The sequence below is a fragment of the Gambusia affinis genome, linkage group LG21 (genome assembly GCF_019740435.1).
Source record: "Gambusia affinis linkage group LG21, SWU_Gaff_1.0, whole genome shotgun sequence".
NCBI lineage: Eukaryota > Metazoa > Chordata > Actinopteri > Cyprinodontiformes > Poeciliidae > Gambusia > Gambusia affinis.
In genome coordinates, this window is record NC_057888.1 from 966,983 (window position 1) to 992,109 (window position 25,127).

General features: G+C 42.1%; 1 protein-coding gene across 45 annotated transcripts in view; it reads left to right on the plus strand.

Moving 5' to 3' along the window:
• LOC122824368 (NACHT, LRR and PYD domains-containing protein 14-like) overlaps positions 1-25,127 on the plus strand; it is a 155,583-nt gene that overhangs the window by 29,589 nt on the left and 100,867 nt on the right. For 35 of the 45 annotated variants that reach the window (XM_044104896.1, XM_044104897.1, XM_044104921.1 and 32 more), the window contains 4 exons: positions 562-788; positions 1,009-2,794; positions 14,394-14,561; positions 16,667-16,849. The exons of 5 other annotated variants lie outside the window; for them this stretch is intronic. In XM_044104896.1, the coding sequence (XP_043960831.1) occupies positions 562-788; positions 1,009-2,794; positions 14,394-14,561; positions 16,667-16,849 (2,364 nt within the window). Of the gene's footprint in view, positions 1-561; positions 789-1,008; positions 2,799-14,393; positions 14,562-16,666; positions 16,850-19,268; positions 19,365-19,430; positions 19,524-20,430; positions 20,801-25,127 lie in introns of those variants that run through there. 5 more of the 45 variants (XM_044104944.1, XM_044104943.1, XM_044104899.1 and 2 more) reach the window with 5 other exon arrangements.

Sequence of the window (25,127 nt, forward strand, 5' to 3'; positions counted from 1 at the left end):
AGAGATTAGGTCTGCATTTGACCATTATAAACTCCACGTTGGGTGAGCAGTGTCCTTTGGTAGTAGCAGAGTCTGTGTACCAACCTTTGTTCATATAAATCCACAAACCTTCACCTCTGGTTTTGCCGGAGACCTCTGCTATTTTGTCAGCTCTGTGTGTGACGTCCTGCTAACTCAATACCATTGTCTGGGTAATTGTTGTTTACCCATGTTTCAGTGAAAATCATGACATTTGAGCTCATAATCCATTGATTATTGGTGATGGAGAGCTGTATTTCATCCATTTTGTTTGACAAAGCCTGGACATTGGCAAGGAAAATGGTGGGTAAGGGGAGCTGGTGTGGTGTAAGTTTTAGCTTAGCTCGTATCCCTCCACGCCTACCTTACCTTTGTTTACATTCTCGGAGCCGTCCTCATGCATATCCATCTGGCCGGGAAGACTGAGCAGCCTCCGGTGTTCTGGTTTTACTGGTTGTGTTGGATCTTCATGAACATCTTGATCTTCACTACAACAGCCTGTTGTTAGTGAACTATTTCAGTGATGAAGAAATGTCTCCACAGAGGGAGGAAGAGGAGCAGCGTTGGTGAGGAGGAGCAGCCGTCCTGCTGTGCTTTGTGTCAGAATGTTCTGATGGATCCGGTCTCTACCAGCTGTGGTCACTGGTTCTGCAGACAGTGCATCAGGTTCTACTGGGACCAGTCTGGACCCTCCTCCTGCCCCCAGTGTGGGAAAAGACCCAGAACAGGAGCTGGACTTCTGACAGCCAATCACAGCAGCTGTGCTCCAGGTGAGACTGAACACCTCCAATCAGAGCTTCCTTCTGTCGTCTGATGAACCAATTCAATGTCTTTAGTCGGGATTTGGACATTTAAGGTTTTAAAGTCTTTCAGAGATCAGTTATTATATACTGATAACGCCCCCTAATGTTCCACATGGTTTGGTTCCAACTTACCGTAATCACAATAAATCGTATTTTTTTTACTTCAGTTGTCTTTTCTGTTTTGCAGCAGATGATCGTCTGCAGAAAATTCTAGAGGAGCACAAGATCAGTCTGAGGAGGAGATGTGAATGTGTGACTGAGGGAAGTGATGAAACAGGAAGTAGAACCCAACTCAACAGGATCTACACTGATCTCTACATCACAGAGGGACAAAGTGAAGAGATTAATACCCAACATGAGGTGAAGCAGCTGGAGACAGTTTCCATGATCCAGAACCTCCATGACTCTCCAATCAGGTGCCATGACATCTTTAAATCCTTCCCTGACCAACATGGAGCCATCAGAGTGGTTCTGACCAACGGCGTCGCTGGTGTTGGAAAAACCTTCTCAGTGCAGAAGTTCACTCTGGACTGGGCAGAGGGCTTGGAGAACCAAGATGTCAGTGTGGTGGTTCTGCTTTCATTCAGGGAGCTGAACTTGATCAGAGATGAGCAGCACAGTCTTCTTACGCTGCTCCATGTTTTCCATCCAACACTCCAGAAGCTCCCAGCAGAGCAGCTGGCTGTCTGCAAACTTCTCTTCATCTTTGATGGCTTGGATGAAAGCAGACTTTCACTGGACTTCAACAACAGTCCGCTGGTTTCTGACGTCACACAGAAGTCATCAGTCAATGTTCTGCTGACAAACCTCATCAAGGGGAACCTGCTTCCCTCGGCTCTCATCTGGATAACTTCCAGACCTGCAGCAGCCAATCAGATCCCTCCTTCATTTGTTGCCAGGGTAACAGAAGTACGAGGCTTCACTGACTCCCAGAAGGAGGAGTATTTCAGGAAGAGGTTCAGTGATGAAGAGCTGTCCAGCAGAATCATCTCCCACATCAAGACCTCCAGGAGCCTCCACATCATGTGTGGAATCCCAGTCTTCTGCTGGATCACTGCTACAGTTCTGGAGAACATGTTGACCTCAGAGCAGAGAGGAGAGCTGCCCAAAACCATGACTGACATGTACTCACACTTCCTGCTGGTCCAGACAAAGAGGAAGAAGAACAAGTACCATGGAGGATATGAGACAAGTCTACAGGAGCTGATGGAAGCTGACAGAGAAGTTCTTCTGAAGCTGGGGAGGCTGGCGTTTGAACATCTGGAGAAAGGAAACATCATGTTCTACCAAGAAGACCTGGAGCAGTGTGGTCTGGATGTCACAGAGGCCTCAGTGTACTCAGGAGTTTGTACAGAGATCTTCAAAAGAGAGAATCTGATCTTCCAGAAACCAGTCTACTGTTTTGTTCACCTGACCATCCAGGAGTTTCTGGCTGCAGTCTACATGTTCCACTGTTTCACCACAAGGAATACAGAGGTGGTGAAGAAATTCCTGCGAAAAAAATACAATGAAACATCTCTGGAGGACTTTATGAAAAAAGCCATGGAGAAATCTCTGAGAAGTAAAAATGGCCACCTGGACCTGTTTGTTCGTTTCCTTCATGGCCTCACTGTGGAGTCCAACCAGAGACTCTTAGGAGACCTACTGGGTCAGACAGAGAACAGTCTAGAAACCATCAAGAAAATCATCAATAATCTGAAGATGGGAAGAATAAAGGCATCCCCTGACAGAAACATCAACATCTTCCACTGTCTGATGGAGATGAAAGATCTCTCAGTTGATCAGGAGATCCAGGAGTTCCTGAAATCTGCAAACAGATCAAAGAAAAATCTCTCTATGATCCAGTGTTCAGCTCTGGGCTTCATGCTGCAGATGTCAGAGGTTCTGGATGAGTTGGACCTGGAGAAGTACAGGACATCAGATTCGGGACGACAGAGACTGGTTCCAGCTGTGAGGAACTGCAGAAAGGCTCGGTGAGTCCAGATGTCTTCATGGTGTGAATGCTGATTCAGCACTATTGACCTCCTGTTTATTATTCATTCTTTACGTTTTTTGATCATTTTTGGCTTTTGACTTTTTCCTTCATCCTTTAGACCACATATGTCAGAGTCAAGGCCCGCGGGCCACATCCGGCCCGCGAGAAGATTTTCTACGGCCCCTGGGATGATCTTGATTTATTATTAGAACCGGCCCGCAGCAAGCCGGCACCCCGTCTGAAAAAATGCGAGATGCACCCCCCCCCACCCCCCCCTCCCGTTCGATCCTCACAACGCCGCACCCCCTTCGATCCTCACAACGCGCACTTCCCGTTCGATCCTCACAACGCGCACTTCGCTCGATTCTCACAACGCGCACCTACCCCGGTCCGCAGGAAATTTGGGCCGGTCCGCTGCACTAGACCAAATGCGTCATTTAAAAAAATCTCAATGAACATTCGATCAGTCCGGCCCTCGGCTTGTAGCTAAATTTTTTATTTGGCCCTCCGTCCATTTGACTTTGACACCCCTGCTTTAGACTATTTCAACCATTCAAACATCTAAATGTTCAGTTCATTCAGGACAGCTCTGCTGCAGCTGTTGGTTTTTAGATTTTGGTCTTTTAAAAATACTCACTTTTTATCAGTTTTCATTTTCATTGAATTGAATAGAAAACTTTGAACTGTAGAAAAGTTGTTTTGTATGAAAAATCCAATCAGCCAGTTACACATTTGAAACTTTAAACACTTCTTCAGTGGAGGTTAGTGGGTTTCCAGTTGGAGACTTGACGGGATGTGTGATGGCCGATTAGTTCTTGGTATTGGGGTGAAGGAAGGAGGAATTATGTCCGTTCCAGCAGCTTGATGTCTCAGCAGGTGTAGATGAGGGGACGTCTCGGTTCAGAGCTGGCCATGCTGTATCATCTAGGTGTTAGCCGTGTTGTCAGATTTATTTTTCTGTTTTGCTCCAAGGCAGTTCCTTCACTGACTCTAACTATCAATATTGAAAAATAACTTCTAAAGCAAAAAAATATGCATGTCCTGTAAAAATGCAGTGTGAATGCTGTCAGCTGAATGTTTTGGTGATGATTGCAGAAGAATTTCAGAAATGTAAGAAAAGGGCAGAAGCTGCAGATGAAAGCAAAAGCCTGCAAAACTAATTGAAACTGTTGAAGAAAAGAGAAACCTTTCAGTTAAAGATCCCACCATGATGGGGGTTAAAGTGTGGGTTTTCTTTTTTATTTTATTATTGGGATTTGTGGGACACTCTCTCTATGGGGTTCATTCTGTGAATATTGAAAGCTGTAAGTTTATGGCAAAGGGTCAGAGATTTCTTTATTTTGTCCAAGTTATGTGCATTTTATGTTGTCACTTAACTAGAATTTTTTTTCACATTACTTAATTTGAGTAGGACAGGACTACTAAACTGTATTTCATTGAATGTTAGAGGGATTAACAATCCCATTAAAAGGAAGAAAGTTTTAACATACTTTAAGAAACAAAGCACAGACATCGCCTTTATTCAAGAGACCCATCTCACAGATATAGAACATTTAAAGTTGCGCAGAGACTGGGTTGGTCATGTATTTTATTCTTCCTTTTCATCCAAAGCTAGAGGTGTAGCCTTGCTTGTCAATAAAAATCTCAGATTTAGGCTAAATTATATGGAGAATGACAGATTCGGCAGATTAATTTTGGTGGATTGTGTAATAAATACAAACAGGGTAGTACTTGTATCTTTGTATGGCCCAAATTTAGATAACCCAGAATTTTTTAATGACTTAATTCTAAAACTGGCAGTGATTGAAGCTCCTTGTATATTAGGAGGTGATTATAACCTGGTTCTTAATCCATCAATGGATCGCTCCTCTCCTAAACTTGTTGCACAGTCCAGATCTGCGGTTGCTCTGACTCAGGGCATGAAAGAATTAGGATTAGGGGACGTATGGCGTTTACGTAATCCAACCAGCAGAGACTACTCATTTTACTCCAATGTCCACAACACTTATTCAAGAATAGACATGTTTTTAACCTCGCTCCCACTTTTGTCACAAATTAAAACCTGTTCTTATTTAGCAGCTGCGATTTCAGATCATAACCCCATACAAATGAAGTTAGAATTTCATCAACCTGTTTCCTCTTCTCCTAGATGGAGATTCAGAGAATATCTTCTTAGAGACCCAGAATTTGTCACTTTTATGAATACCAAAATCGATATGTATCTAGAAGTAAATTTGAATACCTCCTCACATTCAAATATATGGGAAGCGCTCAAAGCTTATATGAGAGGGCATATTATTTCATATGTTTCACATAAAAACAAACAAAAGAGGGAACAGCTTTCTCAAATAGAAAAAGATATAAGGACTTTGGAAATTGACCATTCAAGAACAAAACGCCCAGAATTACTTAGTGCTTTGAAACAAAAACGGATTTTATATGACAACCTGTGTACAAGTAAAGCTGAGGCAGCAATGGCTAGAACAAAATATCATTACTACGAATTCGGCAATAAAACAAGCAAACTACTGGCGTGGCAGATAAAAAAAGAGGACAATGAAAAATTTATTCAGAGTATTAAAACGGATGATGGTAGACATTTAGAAAATACAAAAGACATAAATTTGGAATTTAGAAAATATTATCAATCGTTATATAAATCTGAGCTTCACAAAGACAGTGTAGATATAAAACAATTTTTGAATCAGTTACATTTACCCAAGATTAATACAGCCGACAAAGACATATTGGACGGTGAGGTAAGTGAGGAAGAGGTTCGCCTTGCTGTTAAGTCATTACAAAATAATAAAGCCCCAGGGCCAGATGGCTTTCCAATTGAATATTTTAAAACTTTTTCAAATAAATTATTAACCCCCCTTACAAGTATGATTAAGGAGGCATTTCAAAAGACAGTACTTCCTCAATCTTTAGAACTTGCAACAATAACATTGCTTCCAAAACCTGGAAAAGATGTACAAAAGTGTGGTAATTATAGACCCTTGAGCCTTCTCAACTCCGACTATAAGATCTTGTCTAAAATAATAGCATCTCGACTGGAGAAAATAATCCCAAAAATTATTCATGCAGACCAAACAGGCTTTGTTAAGAACCGGCAGGGAGCGGACAATATTCGGAGGTTGTTTCATGTTATTGATATTGCTAAAAGACAGAGGTACCCCTGGTAATACTTTCTATGGATGCTGAGAAGGCGTTTGACAGAATTGAACCTGATTTTCTTTTTGAGACCCTGAGAGCTATGAATTTTGGTGAAACCTTTATTAGATATGTAAGAACACTCTTCAATAGCCCTAGATCACAGATATTGACCAATGGGGTTCTGTCGGACGCCTTCTCGCTCTCCCGAGGCTGTAGGCAGGGCTGCCCAAGTTCTCCTAGCCTATTCTCCATTGCTATAGAACCATTAGCAATTGCTATCCGTTCTGACTCAACTATTACAGGTATAAATGTAAGTACAGAAGAACATAAACTTGCGTTATATGCAGATGATCTGTTAGTATTCATATCTCAACCGTCTAAATCCTTTCCATCTTTACTGGCATGCCTTGGGACATACAGTGCAGTCTCTGGCTACAAAATCAATTACTCCAAAAGTGAAGCGTTTCCACTTAATATGACAGAACAGGAGACACAATTGCTGCCTGGTTCATTTAAATGGTGCATAGATGGTTTTACATACCTTGGCATTAATATTAGTTCCTCGTATGATCAAATTTACCGAAAGAATTACACATCATTACTTAATAAAACCAAAGCAGAGCTGGAGCGATGGATGGATCTCCCACTATCTTTGGTTGGCAGAGTCAATTCAATTAAAATGTCTATATTACCTAAATTTATTTACTTATTTCAATGTGTCCCCTTAAAAGTCCCAATGACATTTTTTAAAGATTTGGATAAAGCAATTTCTCTGTTTTTATGGCAAAAGAAGGTCCCAAGAGTTAAACTTCTTACTTTACAGGCTCCCTATGCTAAAGGCGGATTAAATCTTCCAAATTTCAGAGTGTATTACCTGGCCTCCCAGTTCCGTACTTTATGGATGTGGATTTATTCAAATGGCAACGATGTGAGGTGGGTCTCGATAGAACAACAAGAATTAAAATCCATCTCGTTAGCAATCATCCCCTTTTTGAGTTCAAAAAAGCAACTTTCGGGGGCGCTAGTGAGCCAAGATGGAGTAAAGACGGATATTTTCAGAGCTCCTGCAGGCTTATCCACATTTTCGCTTTAAAAACCACAATTGCTCACTAACTGCGACCTAAATCGGATTAATAGAGGTGTTGGACTGTAAAGAATTCCGTTCCAGTAGACTTTACTTGATAAATGGCGGATAAACTTCGCAAATTCAAGTACGACGGTAACACGGCAAAGCTAATGGCTAATTCCAGATCCACGAGGCAGCGTACTCCAGAAGAGGACCCACGACCCAAGAGCCCTGGTATGTGTGAAGAGTTGAGAGCCGATATCCTAACCTCTATACGAGGGGAAATCTCCAAAATTATAAGGGAGGAAATGAGGAGTGCGCTGTCTGAAGAGTTCGCCACCCTCAGAGCTGATATCAACGCAGTGAGGGCCGAAATAGCCAGCAATGCCACCGCCACCCGTGCAGAAATCACCTCAGTAAAAACAGACATTGAAGATATGAAAGGTGGATTGTCTACATGGTCTGATGAGGTAAACACTCTGCAGACTACCGTTACTGAACTTCAGAGCGAGCTGGTTAAGATACGGGACAAGTGCGAGGACATGGAGGGGAGGATGAGACGCGGAAACATCCGTATAGTTGGCGTTGAGGAACAGCCGAACTCCGCCAGCCCTGCAGAGGTTTCTAAAATTATTAGAGAAGTGCTCCAGATGGACCGGGATGTAAAAGTCGATCGCTCACACCGAACAGCCGCTCTGACGAAACCGGGAGACGGAGAGAGACCTCGTGTGATCATAGCCAAGCTGCATTATGATGGAGACGCCGCTGACATCTTGAGAAGAGCCAGGGAAAAAGCCCCGCTGACCTACAAGGGTAAAAGAATCGCAATCTTCCCGGATTACACCACCAGTGTGGCCAAGGCACGCGCAGCCTTCTCCGATGCACGGAAAGCTTTACGGGGACGGAGCGATGTGCGCTTCGGATTACTTTATCCAGCACGACTCAAAATCACATACAAAGAGGACAGTAAGGAGTTTCGGGATCCCGTGAAGGCCATGGACTACATACGGAAAACCATCCCCACTGCAATAACTGGAACTGAAACGTAAGCGAAACTGCAAATGCTAATATGACACAATTCGGACCAGCAGATCCCAACTCTGAAATATTGTCTTTAGTGCTTAAATGCCAACTGTAATTGCGTTCAATGTCACTTATCTAAACTGATACGTTTGAAAGGTGCACACTTCTAACCTTGTTAAATTACTAAGTTATAATTAAGTTGCATTAATATTACTAGTAGATTCTATGCTGTGGTTAAAGTACTTCTCCTGCAGGAGCCTGAACTTCCACACTCTTAATTTCTCTTTTTGTTGTTGTTGTTGCACACATCCAATTCTCTTTCGGTTGTGTTTGTTGCCGCTTCCTATAGTGGCTAGGGACTTAAACCCACTACCTTGCATTATGTTATCTATGTTCATTTTTTATTGTGTTTCCTGCGTTTTGATCCTTCTGTTCCCCGAGGATCTTACTTCAACTAAAAAAACAGAGCATTTGAATATTAGTTTTGACAATATTGCACAGCAAAGTCTTACTATTTTATTGTATCGTCTTGGTGTTCATCGTTCATGTTACTCAAATGTTTGGTTCCACCCGTCAAACGGCCGTCTCTGCCTCCAGCACAATACTATCACATATACATTTTTAAATTAAATCAGTTATGAGTACATTAACTGTAACAAGTTATAACGTGAAGGGTTTGCATAGTCCAATGAAAAGAAAAAAAGTATTGCTGCAACTCAGACAATCAAAATGTCAAGTAGCATTGCTGCAAGAAACACATCTATCAGATGTGGAACATACAAAATTAAGTAAGTCTTGGGCTGATAAAGTTTACTATTCGTCACATTGCTCTGGCAGGAAAAGGGGTGTGGCTATACTAATACATAGGCAAATTAATTTTACTGAAACGTTAGTACATAAGGACAAGGAGGGCAGATTTATTTTGGTAAATGGGATAATTGATGGAACAGTGGTATCCTTTATAAATGTATACGCCCCTAATGAAGATGTTCCAGGGTTTATTAAGTCAGTTTTCAATATGATTGCAGAGTACAGCTCCGGTCTGTTGATTGTGGGGGGGGATTTTAATTGTGTAATGTCAAACCTAGATAGGCAACCGGCCTCTCAGACCCCCATATCTAAGATGGGTAAAATGCTTAAAAATATGTCTGTGGAAACTGGATTAGTGGACGTATGGCGATCCAAATACCCAAAAGACAGAAATTTTACATTTTACTCAAACCGACATGCATCTTACTCACGAATAGATTACTTTTTTACTTCCAAGGCTGAGCTACACAGAATTGAGGATATCACAATATTGCCCATCACAATCTCTGACCACGCACCTGTTACTCTCCAGTGGAATATAGGATTGACCCCATCGTTTAAGCAATGGAGACTCAATACCTCCCTTCTTAATGACAAGGAATTCATTGATTTTGTTAAATCTGACCTCAAAAATGATTTGGACATAAACAACAGCCCTGACACATCTCCTATCATGCTGTGGGACTGTGCAAAGGCCTATTTAAGAGGTAGAATCATCTCCTACACCACAGCAAAAAAAAGACAAAAAGCAGCCAAACAGAAATATTTAGAAGATAAAATTCGAGATCTGGATCTTCAACATAAAAAGACTAGAGCATCCAAAATTCTGAATGATTTGAATACATCACGTAGAGAGCTCCAAGATTTATTATCAGAAAAGATAGAAGGTAACCTTCGTTTTGCTAAGCAGCAGTATTATGAAAATGGAAATAGAGCGAGCAGGCTTCTGGCCTTCCGACTTAAAAAACAACAGTCCTCAAATGTTGTTCAAAAGCTGAAATCGGGCAATAAATCCATCTTAAAACCAAAGGATATTGCTGAAACATTTGCTGAATTTTACAAGGTTTTATACCGAGACACTGACACTTGCAGTGATGAGAATAAAATAGGTGACTACTTACAAAATATACAAATTTCAGAATTATCTGATACTGTAGCTAAACAATTAGATAAGCCAATTCAAGTAGAAGAAATTAAAAATGTTATCTTATCCCTTAAAAATAATAAGAGTCCTGGCCCCGATGGTTTCATAAATGAATTCTATAAATGTTTCATAGACATCGTTACTCCACTTTTATTGGAAGCATAACGCTTTTCTTTAGAAACTAAAACAATGGCGCCATCCTGGTCTGATGCCACAATAGTTGTATTACATAAAGAAGGTAAAGATCCACTGATCATGGGTCGATCGGCCATTATCCATGCTGAATGGGGACGGACGCATTCTAACTGGTATTCTGGCAAGACGATTAAATGTCATAATAAATCAAATCATACATCCAGATCAAACCGGATTTATTGTCGGGAGGCACTATGGAAATAATCTGCGTCGTTTATTAAATATTATGTCTCACCAAAAAGAAAATAAAGCTATGACAGCTGTAATATCTTTAGATGCCCAAAAGGCTTTTGATCGTGTGTCGTGGAAATACCTTATTCAAACATTAAAGAGGTTTAAATTTGGGCCCAAATTTATAGATTGGATACATACATTATATTCATCCCCACAAGCGGCTGTAAGAGTTAATGGTTTCAGGTCGGCAAGTTTTAAGTTGGAACGCGGATGCAGACAAGGGTGTCCTTTGTCACCTCTTTTGTTTGCAATTAGCATCGAGCCATTAGCCCAGCTTATCAGGGACAATGATGAAATTAAAGGGATTTTGATTGGCACAGAGGAACATAAAATATCTCTTTATGCAGATGATGTACTCCTGTATTTGTCTGATCCTACATCATCAATACCACGTCTGAGGGAAATGATTTCTGTTTATGGCCATTTTTCTGGCTATAAAATAAATGTTGATAAGACAGAGGCAATGGATGTCAATAGCAATATTCCATTGGGGGTTAAACAACAGAGCGGTTTTAGGTGGCCAAGGGAAGGCATTAAATACCTAGGCATCAATATTCCCCTCTCATTAAATGATTTGTATCACGTCAATTACACTAAAACACTGGATATAATTAAAAAAGACCTGGAGCGATGGTCAGCATTGCCTTTGTCCCTCCTTGGTCGCGTTGAAACCATTCGCATGAATCTGTTACCCAGATTATTGTATTTGTTCCAAATGTTACCAGTTGGCATAACTAAGTCCACGTTCGTTGAATTGGATAAAATTATATCAAAATTCATATGGCAAAGCAAGCGCCCCCGCATAAAATATAAAACACTACAAAGAAGTAAGACGGAAGGGGGTCTCAAGCTTCCGGTTTTAAAATACTATTTCTGGGCAGCTCAGTTAAAGCCTTTAATCTCATGGATCCAACAGGATTCTCAAACAAGATGGCTCAGCATTGAGCAAGCAAAATGCTCAGTACCATTAAAGGTATTGCCATTTTTAGATATCCCAGTTAAGGAACTGCCATTGTGGACTAAAACCACACTTGACATTTGGAACAAAGTGCGAATTTCTTTCAAGCTGCCGAGAGGTTTATCAGTATTAACAAGCATTGAACATATTAAATCCTTCACACCCAATCTCTTGGACAAAAATTTTTCTAAATGGGCTGAACAGGGGCTTAAATTTCTTCATCAGTTGATTGACAGAAACAATCTTATGTCGTTTGAAGAGTTATGTAGGAATTTTCATCTCCAAAAAAGTGATTTCTTTAGATATTTACAGCTGCGCTCTTTTTTGCTCGTGCACAAGGACTGGGAAAAAGTGCTAAATCCAACACCATTAGAAAACCTTCTAATCCATTACCAGAAAGGGGGAGGAGATAAAAAATTTATAGCAAAGTTATATAGTGTATTTCTGTCAATGAACCTTAACGAAACCACTTGGACAAAACAAAGATGGGAGGCAGAGACGGCCAAAATAATCTCTGACGAGGCTGGGAGGGAGTCTGGATTGAGGCTCATAGAGTTACAAACTCAAATACGTGGCGGGAATATAAATGGAAAATTATTAGCAGATATTTCAGGACCCCAGATGTGGTTGCCAAGATGGATCCTAAAGTACCAAGCTTGTGTTGGAGAAATTGTGGCTCAGCTGTCCCCAATCATACACACATCTTTTGGTCATGCCCCAAACTTCAAAACTTTTGGGATGAGGTGTACAGAACTATAAACCATATTTTCCCAGGAGTTATACCAAAGGATGTTGCAGTTGTGGTACTTGGGATTATACCAGATGGTTTGCAAGGACGGGCCAAAGCATTTCTGTTAAATGTCCTTTTTACAGCTGCCCTGAAATGCATCACAATGAGGTGGATGCAGCTGGAGCCTCCTTCCTATGACTTATGGGTCCAAAAAGTAAGGGAATTGTATAGAATGGAAAAGATAACCTACTCATTAAGACTTCAAAAAAACACTTTTAGCCTGCGCTGGGGGCCAGCAGAAGCAATGTTGATGTAAATAAACCCAACAAGTTTGTCTCTTGGCATATGATGTCTAGCTATCCCTCCCAAACTGTATCCTTATTTTGGGGTTGTATGACGATGAACCTACATTTGTGACTAAGATGTTTATTTATGGAAAACTTTATATTGTCAACATTTGTGTCATGTACCTTTAATGCATGGTTGTATTATTGCTCTGCAAAAATAATAAAATTCTAAGTTCTAAAAAAAAAAAAAAAAGCAACTTTCTACAATGACATCAAATCCTTTAATTTTAGCTACCTACAATGCATGGCTTCAGTTACACACTCTCTTGAACATTAAGATACAACTGTTGGTTAACACACCACTTAAAGACAACCCCAGCATCCCCCAGCCTATAGCAGATGTTATACTACAAACTTGGGTCAGAAAAGGCATTAGGTCAGTTGGCGATCTTTATACCAATAATGTCTTTGCCAGCTTCGATCAATTATCTGAATTTTATGACTTGCATAGACACAATCATTTCAAATATTTGCAGATCCGACATTGGATTAAGACCCAAACAGTAGAAATATTTCCAAATAAACCAGAGGAAACTCTGCTTGAATCATGTTTATTAGATCCTAAACGTACCACAACAAAAGGACTTATTTCATGTGTTTACAAAATTGTTCTTGACTTTTCACCAGCTGATGACAAATACTCGAAAAAATCTAAATGGGAGTTGGACTTAAACTGCAACTATGATGACAAAAGCTGGAACAGATTACTAAATTAATCTCAAACCATATTAACATCAACAAAACATAGACAAATTCAATTTAATATTCTTCACCGCATATATTATACCCCATATAGGTTGAATAAGCTGAATGCTAGTATCACTGACAAATGCCAACGGTGTAGGACGTCTGTAGGGGATCTTCTTCATATGCTTTGGAATTGTGTTCACTTGCAAACCTACTGGAATAATGTAATTCAGGTAACATCAACAGTTTGTGGGCTTTCTTTAGAACCTGACCCTAGGATCTGGATACTTGGAGATGTTATGTCTTTGAAATTAAATTCTTGTAAGAAATACTTTGTTTTGTTAGCATCATCTGCAGCAAAAAAGTGTATACTTAAAAATTGGAAATCTATGGAGCCTCCAAACCAGAAACACTGGATCAACGAACTGTTGTCATACTGCACTCCTGAAAAGATTCTCCATTCAGTACGGGGGACGTTGGCTAAGTACGACCGGATATGGACTCCCTTCCTGGACATTCTAACCACCCTAGACCCGAGAGACTGAACTGGATTGATCTTTACTATCTTGTTTGATTCCTCTAATATTTTTGTTGTATCCTTTACTACTTATTCTGGCCTTTCAAAAATATGGATAGTGCTAAACGTAATGTTACTAAGTGTATTGCTACATAGAGAGAGTGGGTGGGGTGGGTGTATTTTTATTTTTATTTTTTTTGGGGGGTGGGGTGTTGAAAAAGAAAAAGAATAATATTGTACCCTGGATGTAGATTTTGTATGGACATACATTCTGAATAAAAAAAAAAAAAAAAGATCCCACCATGATGGAATCCTGAGGAATTAGATCTGATCAGTTCCTGAGTAAAAATGATTCCAATGAGTTTCTGATCCAGGTTGCTGCTGCAGCAGTCAGAGCTCAGCATGAAGAAACAGGAAGGTTTGCTAACAGGAAGCCAAGATGGCCACCGCTAAAACCTTCTGTTGTTCTGTGAACAAGAAGCCAGAAATATTTGAACCTGTTAATCAGCCTCTGTCTCCATCATTGTGGTTAAATAGAGCTTTGAACAGAACCAGAGACACAGCAGGTCTGCAGCCGGACCAGAACCAGAACCACGAGTTTAATCATGAACCACAGAGAATCTCTATCATCTGAAGATCAGATGATGACATCACTGTTATTATATTTTAATTGTGTTTATTTGAATAATCTGGATTGAACTAGAACTGACTTTATTTCTTCTCTAATCAGACTTGGTGGCATTAAACTCTCTGATGCTGAAGGTGAAGTTGTGGCTTCAGCTCTGAAGTCCAACCCTCATCTGACTGAACTGGAAATAAGAGACAAACTGGAAGAATCTGTAATGGAGCGTCTGTGTGAAGGCCTGAAGAGTTCAGTCGGTAATCTGGAGATCCTGAGGTTTGTTTCCTCTGTTTATCCAATAAAATTATTCAATACTTTAATACTTGGTTTAGTTAATAATTTTGTTCTAATGTAGTTTATGTGACAGTTAGACAACAGGCTGCTTTTAGAGTATAATATCTAAAATAATTTAGCATGGAAGTGAATTATTTTCTTGTTTCAGACTTTCTGAATATTGAATCGTCAGTCCACAATGTTTTGAACTGATGAACAAAAACATGGAAAAAACATCAAATATTCTAAATGAATGAGTTTGGTTTGGAGCAGATTCAGATGTTCAGACTGTTTTATTCCTCATTTCTGACTCACATCTTTACATCCAGAGTGAAATGTTCCTCAGATAGCAGCCTGGATGATCTGTGAACGTCGTTTATTTGTCTGCAACAAATAAACGACGCTGACGTCACATGTGACCATTGTTACTGTTTGGTCGTGTAAACAAGATTTTATTTTGTCTCCAGTGGTTTTTATTTCACAGTAGATTGACAGGAAGGTGGTTATGAAACAGCAACAGGGTGCAAAGGTCAACCAGTGACATCCACACCAAGGACTGAGGCCTCTGAGCCACTTTAACTGTTTTAATCACTGTCTTTTTATTGAGTTTTTTTCCTTTAATACATACAGTTTGTGAATACAAAGAAGTGTATCTAGTTAAAGTGTATCTAACATACATAAAATAATACACACAGAGAAAATAATCCCTCCAAAGTAATCCCATTAACCCACCCTGGTCACTGCCCAGTAGGTCCACCCACTGCATTCCTATCCCTGACAGAAACAGAACACATTTTAATAAAATTAATTAACTTAATTAATCTGGAGCATTATTGTATGTTTTGAAATGAGTCAAGAAAGGGTCCCCATGTTTTTTCAAATGTACCAGTTGCGTGTTGAAGAGAACATCTAATCCTTTCCAGTTTCAAACACGACATGAGGTCACAGAGCCTCTGCTTGTGAGTTGGAGGAGCAGCAGCTTCCACCTGGTCAGAACTGAGCGCCTCGATATCAGTGAGCAAAATGCCAGGGCCCGTCGTTTAGAGGCTGGGAAAGGCAACACTGAACCACTGAACCCAAAGAGAGTCAAGAAAGGACCAGGTGTTACTGCTGGCCAACCTGGACATCTTAGGAAAACATCTGTCCAGAACTGACCCAGAGCGGAGCAGGACCAGTTCATACGGACCAGTACGTACGGACCAGTACTAACGGACCAGTGTGGCTACAGCAGTTTTGCATTTGTCCCAGTATGGAGTGACTTCTGGATAGAAACTAGATAGAGATGGCCTCCTGGACACCATCTCTCCAAAAGATGGCGTCCAGGATTATGACTATATCATGTCTCATCCAGTATAGTCATATTCAAATCTTCTTCCCATGAAGTTTTCAGTTCAGGTGAGGAGGTCTCTTTCATAGTTAACATTTTATTATAAAGCCATGAAACCAGCCCTTTATGAGTCGGGTCCAATAATCGGATGGTTTCCCACAGTGAATGTTCTGGTGGAGAAACTGAGACTGAAAACTGAGACTGAATAAAGTTTCTGGTTTGCAAATATCTAAAAAAATGGGATTTAGTTTCCACTTTAAGTTTTGAGGCACATTGTTGACTTAAAGTCTCCAGCTGTGGAAAACAGACTTTATATTATATAGTGAATAATTTACAGCCAGTTAGTCCAGAGTCCTGCTAACATCGATCAATACCAATATTGATCGATTCATTGAAGTGATTCAGGTCAAACTTTCTGTTTCTGTAAATCAGAATCTGACCTCTGACCTCCTGCCTCCAGCTGCACATTGAAGGGATTCCCATCTAACTTTCCTCTGATGTCACTTTGGTTCTTAAAGTCCATTTTAATTCCCGACCAGAACCACTGAAGGCCCGACTGAAATATTCTAACAACACGTCATCATAACATGTTCTGGTTCTGCTGGTTTGGACTCTAGAAACCAGTTTTACTGGATCAAATATTAAACATCAGTTCATCATGTTTCTGGGACTTTTACATTCAGTGAAATTAATTTTCTACATTTTTATGATTCATTTGTTCATATTTCAGTTTTAACCTGCATCCTGTTGGCTTCAGCTCACATCTTTATTCTTTATTCAGATTGAAGGACTGCAGGTTGTCAGAGATCAGCTGTTCTTCTCTGGTCTCAGCTCTGAAGTCCAACCAACATCTGACTGAACTGGAAATAAATGAGATGATCATACTGGGAACCATTACAGACTCTGGAGTGAATCATCTGTGTGGGATCCTGCAGAGTTCAGTCACTAAAGTCAAAACTTTAAGGTTTGTTTTCTCTGTCAAAATGATTCACTGAGACGTTAATAATTATTTTAATTCATCATTTATTTGCTTTAACACATCCTGTTGTCAAAAAGGCAGAATTTTATTTCTCAAACTTTTTTTTCATGCAAATGAATTATTTTCATATTTCAGACTTTCAGAATATTGAACTTTATTTTTCTGAGTTTAAAATGTTTTTCCTGCTGAACCAAATGGAGGTAAATAAATGAAATGATGTGAATTGTTTGTTACTATGCAATAGCCAGCCTCGCCCTCTCCTCTCAACTCCTCGGGGCTGACTACTGACCGGTTCTCTGTCTAACAGGTCCGGAAAATCTCTAAGACCTGGGTCTTACCCTGAACAAGATCTATAAGAGATAATCTATTTAAACCGGTGGCGAAAGGAACTCGTCTAGCTCTCACTGTTGGGATCCGGGGTGTTTTGCTGTTTTCATTTTTGTTTCCTCCACCAGAGGTCGCCATTAGGTGGAGACTGGAGGGCGTGACCACCGGCAGCAGTATTACCTGCGCACCTGTAAGCGATCAGCTTATCTGGTGGAGTTTAAGAGGAGGGAGCAGCCAACACTTCTTTGCCAGAGTGTTAGCCTGATATGGTGACCCGTAAAGAACTCTGAGGACTATCCGTTGAACCCTGAACCTCCGGCTGCCTCCACAATATCATTGCCCTCGTGACGCCACGGAAAATACCCGCTGGTCGCCCTCCAACGCCGTGCACCTCCTGGTCTCCTGCAGCAAACTCTCCATCACTTTCCTCCACCCCGGTACCACCGAAACCTCCCAGGCGCAGATCATCACCTAATCCATGAACCAGACCCGGCCGTTTTCACCTTTGGTCCCCCGACCCAGATTTCACCGTTGTTTTTTTCAATAAACTTCTTTTACTGATTTCGGGTACTCCGTCTTGTGTTTCTGCATGTGGGTGAGAAGAATAGAGCCCAACATGACAGAACACTCTGGCCAACAGACAGACCCAGCAGAATCACTCCGGAGAACCCTACAGGAACAACATTCACTAATCCAAAACCATGAAGCAGTTTTACAGGAATTATCCAGCTGTCAGTTAGAAACAAACCGCCGCCTCGAAGAGTTAATAGACTTTATGCGAAACTCTGCTCCACAGGCCTCCGTTCCTGCTCCAGATCCCGCACCGGTGCTTTCAGCAGCCTCGCAAGCGGCATCTCCACCTCCTTCCAGTTCCGTGGATATGATCCAGCCCATGTTTTCCGGACTACGACCACTTAACCCGGAAAGGTTTTCTGGTGACCGGAGCAAATGCCAAGGCTTTTTGCTACAATGCTCTATTTTATTCAATTACTCGCCGCAGAGTTTCCCTCATGATAATGCTAAGATTTCATTCATTATATCGCAGTTGTCCGGTCAAGCCCTAAGCTGGGCAGAATCAAGATTTTCATCTTCACTAGATTTTGGTTGTACTTTTGACGAATTTTTAAAGGAATTCAAATTAGTATTTTCCCCGGCTCTTGACAAGACCTCTACCTCTCGCGAATTATGGTCCCTCAAACAGGGACAACGAACAGTGTCCGAGTTCGCTATAGACTTCAGAATTAAAGCCGCTGCCTCTGATTGGAATCAGTCAGCGCTCAAAAGCGCCTATTTTCATGCGTTGAGCGAACAACTAAAGGACGAACTCGCTACCCTCGAGGAGCCTGACACATTGGATGCTTTAATCAACTTAACCATCCGCCTTGATAATCGGATCTGTGCCCGCAGTAAAGAACGAAGTAAGAAGAGTCCGTCGGTAAGATTTTTTCAGTCCGTCCAGACACCCTCTACCCCCTTACCGTCCTCTAACTTACCAGAACCTGAACCCATGCAAGTAGGGCACACACGTCTAACACCTGAAGAGAGACAAAGAAGAATGCAATCAAACCTGTGCTTGTATTGTGGAGGCTCTGGTCATTATATTTCAAACTGCGAGGTTCGGTCAAAAACCCGGGTCCGCCAGTAGATGCGAGGAGACTGGCGGACCATCAACAAGATCAAAAGAATCCTCGTCTCCTACTCCCTGCAGTCCTGTTTAATAAAGACCAGTCCATTACTCTTTCTGCTATGGTTGATTCCGGATGTGAACAAAATCTCATTGATTCCCATTTCGTCCAGCAGATGGCCATTGAAACTGTTCCGCTCTCCACTCCCCTGCGAGTTTCAGCTTTAAATGGCAGAGCTCTTCCTCAAATCATGCACAAGACCAAACGAGTACAGTTAATCATTTCGGGTAATCATGTTGAAACTGCCTCCTTTTTTGTTTTTCCGGTCGCTAACCCACCAATTGTATTAGGATTTTCCTGGCTCCAACTACACAACCCACATATTAACTGGTCTAAAAGGCACATTGAATCTTGGTCTCTTGTTTGTCACTCCACCTGTCTTCGTTCTGCAGTTCCCCCAGGTTCCCCTCCGGCGACTCCTCAGGAGGCAGACCCTCCTGACCTATCTTCAGTCCCCACCGAATATCATGACCTAGCACCAGTTTTCAGTAAGTCCAAGGCTCTCTCTTTACCACCACATCGTCCATATGACTGTGCTATTGATTTACTCCCAGGAGCTCCCTTACCCAGCAGCCGACTCTATAACATTTCACGTCGTGAGAGAGAGACCCTGGAGAAATACATCAATGAGTCCCGTGCAGCTGGAATCATTCGGCCATCCTCTTCTCCACTGGGAGCCGGATTCTTCTTTGTTGGTAAGAAGGATGGATCTTTGAGACCCTGCATAGATTATAGAGGTTTGAACCAAATCACAGTTAAGAACAAATATCCATTACCACTTCTTTCTTCAGCTTTTGAGCCAGTCGTGGGTGCCACAGTTTTTTCCAAACTCGATCTCAGAAACGCCTATCACCTCTTGCGTATTCGTCAAGGCGACGAATGGAAGACCGCCTTCAAGACCCCAATTGGTCACTTTGAATATTTGGTGATGCCATTTGGGTTGTCTAATGCTCCAGCATTTTTTCAAGCGTTAGTCAATGACGTTTTGAGAGACTTTTTGAATGTTTTTGTTTTTGTTTATTTAGATGACATCTTGATCTTTTCCAAGAATCTGTCGGAACATAAACACCATGTCCGTTTAGTTCTCCAAAGGCTTTTGGAAAATAAACTCTTTGTAAAGGCGGAAAAATGTGAGTTCCACCAGTCGTCCGTGACCTTTCTGGGTTTTATTCTCGAGGGTGGACAGGTGCGACCCACTGAAGAAAAGATAAGAGCAGTCTTGGACTGGCCCGTCCCAGAATCCCGCAAACAACTCCAGAGATTTCTGGGTTTTGCTAATTTCTACAGGCGATTCATCCGCAACTATAGTCAGACGGCCCAACCACTCACTGCCCTAACCTCCACTAAGACACCTTTTTCTTGGACCCCAGAAGCGAATTCAGCATTCCTCAAGCTAAAGTCCCTGTTTTCCAGTGCACCTGTGCTCATTCAACCTGACCCCAGGAAGCAGTTCATAGTGGAGGTGGATGCATCAGACATTGGAGTAGGAGCTGTATTGTCTCAATTTTCCAATTCAGACCAGAAAACTCATCCATGTGCTTTCTTTTCCCGCAGACTGTCTCCCGCGGAGCAAAACTATGACGTTGGAGACCGGGAACTGCTTGCAATAAAGCTTGCCCTGGAAGAGTGGAGGCATTGGCTGGAGGGCACCGAACATCCTGTGCTGGTCTGGACAGATCATAAGAACCTTTCTTACCTGCAGTCAGCCAAAAGACTCAACCCACGCCAGTCCCGGTGGTCATTGTTCTTCTCCCGGTTTAACTTATCCATTTCTTTCCGTCCTGGCTCTCGTAATGTTAAACCTGACGCGCTCTCCAGAATTTATTCCCCTGATGACGCTGAGAAAGTTCCATCCACCATCCTACCCCCAGTTGCACAGTCGCCTCCGTCACATGGGAGATCCAGGACCTAATTCTGCAAGCTCAACAGTCTGAGCCCGATCCCGGTACCGGTCCATCTAACAAGATCTTTGTTCCTACCTCGGTTAGAGCACGTGTCATCCATTGGTTACATTCATCCAAATTCTCCGGTCATCCTAGGATTAGTCGTACTATAGCTCTGGTCTCCCGTCGCTTCTGGTGGCCATCGTTGCACAAAGACGTTAAGGATTACGTTATTGCCTGTTCCATCTGTGCACGCAGTAAGTCCTCCCATCAGCCCCCCTCTGGTCTGTTACAACCTTTACCCATTCCCAAACGCCCATGGTCGCATATCGCCTTAGATTTTGTTACTGGGTTACCTACTTCCAAAGGAATGACCACTATCCTAACTATTGTCGACCGTTTTTCTAAGGCCTGTCACCTCATACCCCTCAGAAAACTCCCCTCCGCTTTCCAGACAGCTCAACTTATGGTTAAACATGTTTTCAGACTTCACGGTATCCCGCAGGAAATCCTGTCAGACCGAGGCCCACAGTTCATCTCCCAGGTTTGGAGGCATTTCTGTTCGGCTCTAGAAGCCAAGGTTTCACTCACATCCGGTTACCATCCCCAGTCCAACGGTCAGACAGAACGACTGAATCAGGAACTCGAATCTACCCTCAGGTGTTTAACTTCCACTAACCCATCCGATTGGTATCGGTATCTGCCATGGGCTGAATATGCACATAATTCACATGTCTCGGCTGCCACAGGTCTGTCCCCTTTTGAAGTTTCCCTCGGTTACCAGCCCCCCCTGCTGCCGTCTGATGAAAAGGAAATCACTGTCACATCCGTTCGTCATCATATCAGTCGTTGCAGAGCCTTCTGGGACAAAACCATTTCCGCTCTCCACCGCACTGCTGACCAGAATCGTCGCTTTGCAGATCGCAAGAGACGACCAGCCCCTGATTACACACCTGGACAGAAAGTTTGGCTTTCTTCCAGGGATATTCCCTTGAAAGCCATGTCCAAGAAACTGTCTCCCCGTTTTATTGGTCCATATGAAATCGAATCAGTCATCAGTCCATCTGCCGTCCGTCTCCGTTTGCCTGCTTCTCTTCGTGTACACCCCACCTTCCATGTCTCACAGATCAAGCCAGTCCAGACCAGCGCTTTGTGCCCTCCTGCCTCCCCCCCTCCTCCCCCCCGTGACGTTGATGGGCACCCGGCTTACGGGGTTCGCCGGGTCGTGGCCTCCCGTCGGCGGGGTAGGGGCTGGCAATACCTCGTTGATTGGGACGGTTACGGCCCGGAGGACCGATCTTGGGTGCCCGGTTCTTTTATTTTGGATCCCTCTTTGATTTCTGATTTTCACGCCTCTTGCTCTTCTTCTTCTGTTGGACCGCCGGGTGGCGGTCGTTGAGGGGGGGGGTACTGTTGGGATCCGGGGTGTTTTGCTGTTTTCTTTTTTGTTTCCTCCACCAGAGGTCGCCATGAGGTGGAGACTGGAGGGCGTGACCACCGGCAGCAGTATTACCTGCGCACCTGTAAGCGATCAGCTTATCTGGTGGAGTTTAAGAGGAGGGAGCAGCCAACACTTCTTTGCCAGAGTGTTAGCCTGATATGGTGACCCGTAAAGAACTCTGAGGACTATCCGTTGAACCCTGAACCTCCGGCTGCCTCCACAATATCATTGCCCTCGTGACGCCACGGAAAATACCCGCTGGTCGCCCTCCAACGCCGTGCACCTCCTGGTCTCCTGCAGCAAACCCTCCATCACTTTCCTCCACCCCGGTACCACCGAAACCTCCCAGGCGCAGATCATCACCTAATCCATGAACCAGACCCGGCCGTTTTCACCTTTGGTCCCCCGACCCAGATTTCACCGTTGTTTTTTTCAATAAACTTCTTTTACTGATTTCGGGTACTCCGTCTTGTGTTTCTGCATGTGGGTGAGAAGAATAGAGCCCAACATGACACTCACTACCTTCGATCCAGAAGTTATGACCCGTTACAGTTAAGAAACAATCAGCTGAGTAGCCCAGACAGCTGCATAATTTCAATAACCACTTCTGTTAACGGTAGCTTCCTTTCTAAAAAATATAACAGCACTTGGAACCGGCTAGATAATTTTTAGTGACTAAGATTAAAATCAAGTCCCAGGGCCATTATTTAAACTCACCAAAGGAAAGTCTGAAGCCACCACATTACTAGAATCATGTATACTGGTTTTACTATAAATAGAAGAACTTTGATTCAAATGACTCAATTAATTTCAAGGTCCACAACCTGATTAGAATTTTATATTATATGCGTTTATTAAGCAAGCTTTAGCAGGGAAAATGACAGGCATACAGAATTTACTTGAGGTTACCATACAAAGAAAATTAATAAAATTTAGATCAATTTAACCTTTCTCTAATTAGTCTCCCTATACTGTCATCTATAAAATAAGGCTTTAGGATGCGGCAAACTCATACCCATCGATGGAATTGGATCTCGGCAACAGAAGACCTTGGTCAGAATCCTTCTCCGTGAAAAATGAATCCTCTTTGGAATTGATACAAGATGAACTGTCTGTTATATCCAACTGAACAGCTCTTGGTCAGAGTCTTTATCTTTAAAAAAGTAAATCCTTCCTTGGAATTGAAATAAGGTGAACTGTCTGTTATATCCAACCGAACAGCTCTTGATCGATCCTGTGACTTTTGTTCAATTCCCCAAGTCTGTGCGATGTATTTTGAGATCGCTGGGTTGAGTGCAGAGTAGGGAAATCCAATGAGGAACCAAGGCAGTGGATCGGTGGATCTCCGTCCTGTTAGTCCGGAGTGCTTTCCTTGGTTCCAGGGAGTAGTCCTCTGCTGGTCTTCTTGCCGCTCTTGTGTTGAGCCTCAGCTCCGGGGACGAAGAACCTCGTGTCACTTCGATCTCAACTTTTTATAAGTTTCTCATTCTCCAGGAGGTTGTACTAAGACAAAGAACATCTGCGCATGCCACCCACGAACAACCAGGCCCCCCCCTGAACTTGTGTCATGAACTTTTGTCTCTTTTTTCCACGTGGGTGATTAACTTGTAACATACACCTGGGCTCTTTCCATGTGGGTGGTTGACTTGCGCAAGCAGGAAGCCACCACATGGCTTCATCCTCCATCTCACCTCTGCAATCCGAGAGCGGTTAAATTTCCACCCCACGCCCTTTCTTCCTCTGATTTTTATCAGGCAGCTGCATCCTTCAACACAATTTCATGTTCAGAGTAAAAACCGAATTTATAACTTATTCTACCTCTCCAATTCATCATCTACTTATAATGTCATAATATCCATAATTCATCAGTTGTAACTTAAAGTGAACTTACTACAAGTCTTTTGAAAAGAAACTAAGAATAATCAATGATTCTAATTACTTGACATCAAAGTTACAGTTTTATACAAGAGTAAATGTTTACTACAAGCAACTAACATTAATAAAAGCGTTTCTCTTTGAATCTTATCCAATTACTCCCCATGTTTACATTTCATTCTTTAAAACTTTCATGCTTGGAAATGATAGTCTTATCTTTATAAATCTGCAGACTGGAAACGGAATAATTATTATTTTAGGTTTAATTCTGAGTATAAATTTCTCCTTAAGTGATTTATTTTAAAGATAACATTGTTTATTGCTACTGTTAAACTAAAATTTAACAGTAGCAATAAACAATGTCAACCTTGTTGACATTCTCTTGACTTATTTCTTTCCTATTTTAGAAACTTGAGAATCCGCAGCAGCATGCCGTTTCTAGTGACAAAAGCTGCTTAAAAATGAGGGTGTTTGGCAGCATGCAGCTGCGCTTCTAACCACATCCTGTTCCATCCAGCACTTGCATTCACATTTCAGGCCTTATTTTTCCTCTTTTGATTCCACACTTCATTTAACCGTACACATGTAAATGTTATTTTGTATGCATTTAAAACATCAATTCCTCAACAACCATAGATTATTTGATTTTGGTTCATCGTTACAAAGAACATACTAAACACAGCGATTACACCTTAAGAAATCATTATTACTCAACACAGTAGTCTGTGGCAGTCTCTTAGGCATCTTATGATCGTTTGTTCTGCTTGGGCCTGGACAGATCTCACACACACCAGATTTCTTGACAGAATGAATGGTGGAGATGTTCCAGTCTGTTTTGGGACAGATTCAGATGAAGCAGTTTAATATTTCCTGTGGAGAACTGGCTCTGTTCTTACTATCAGCTCTCAGATTTCTCTTTCTGATCAGCAACAAGCAGCTCTTTGTCCTTGCAGACATTTCTCTGTTAATGCAGGACAAGAAGAGGACTCTCCTCTGACTGTTGGGGTTGATGGGCTGGTTTCTGGTTCTGTTGGTTCCATACAAGTTACTGA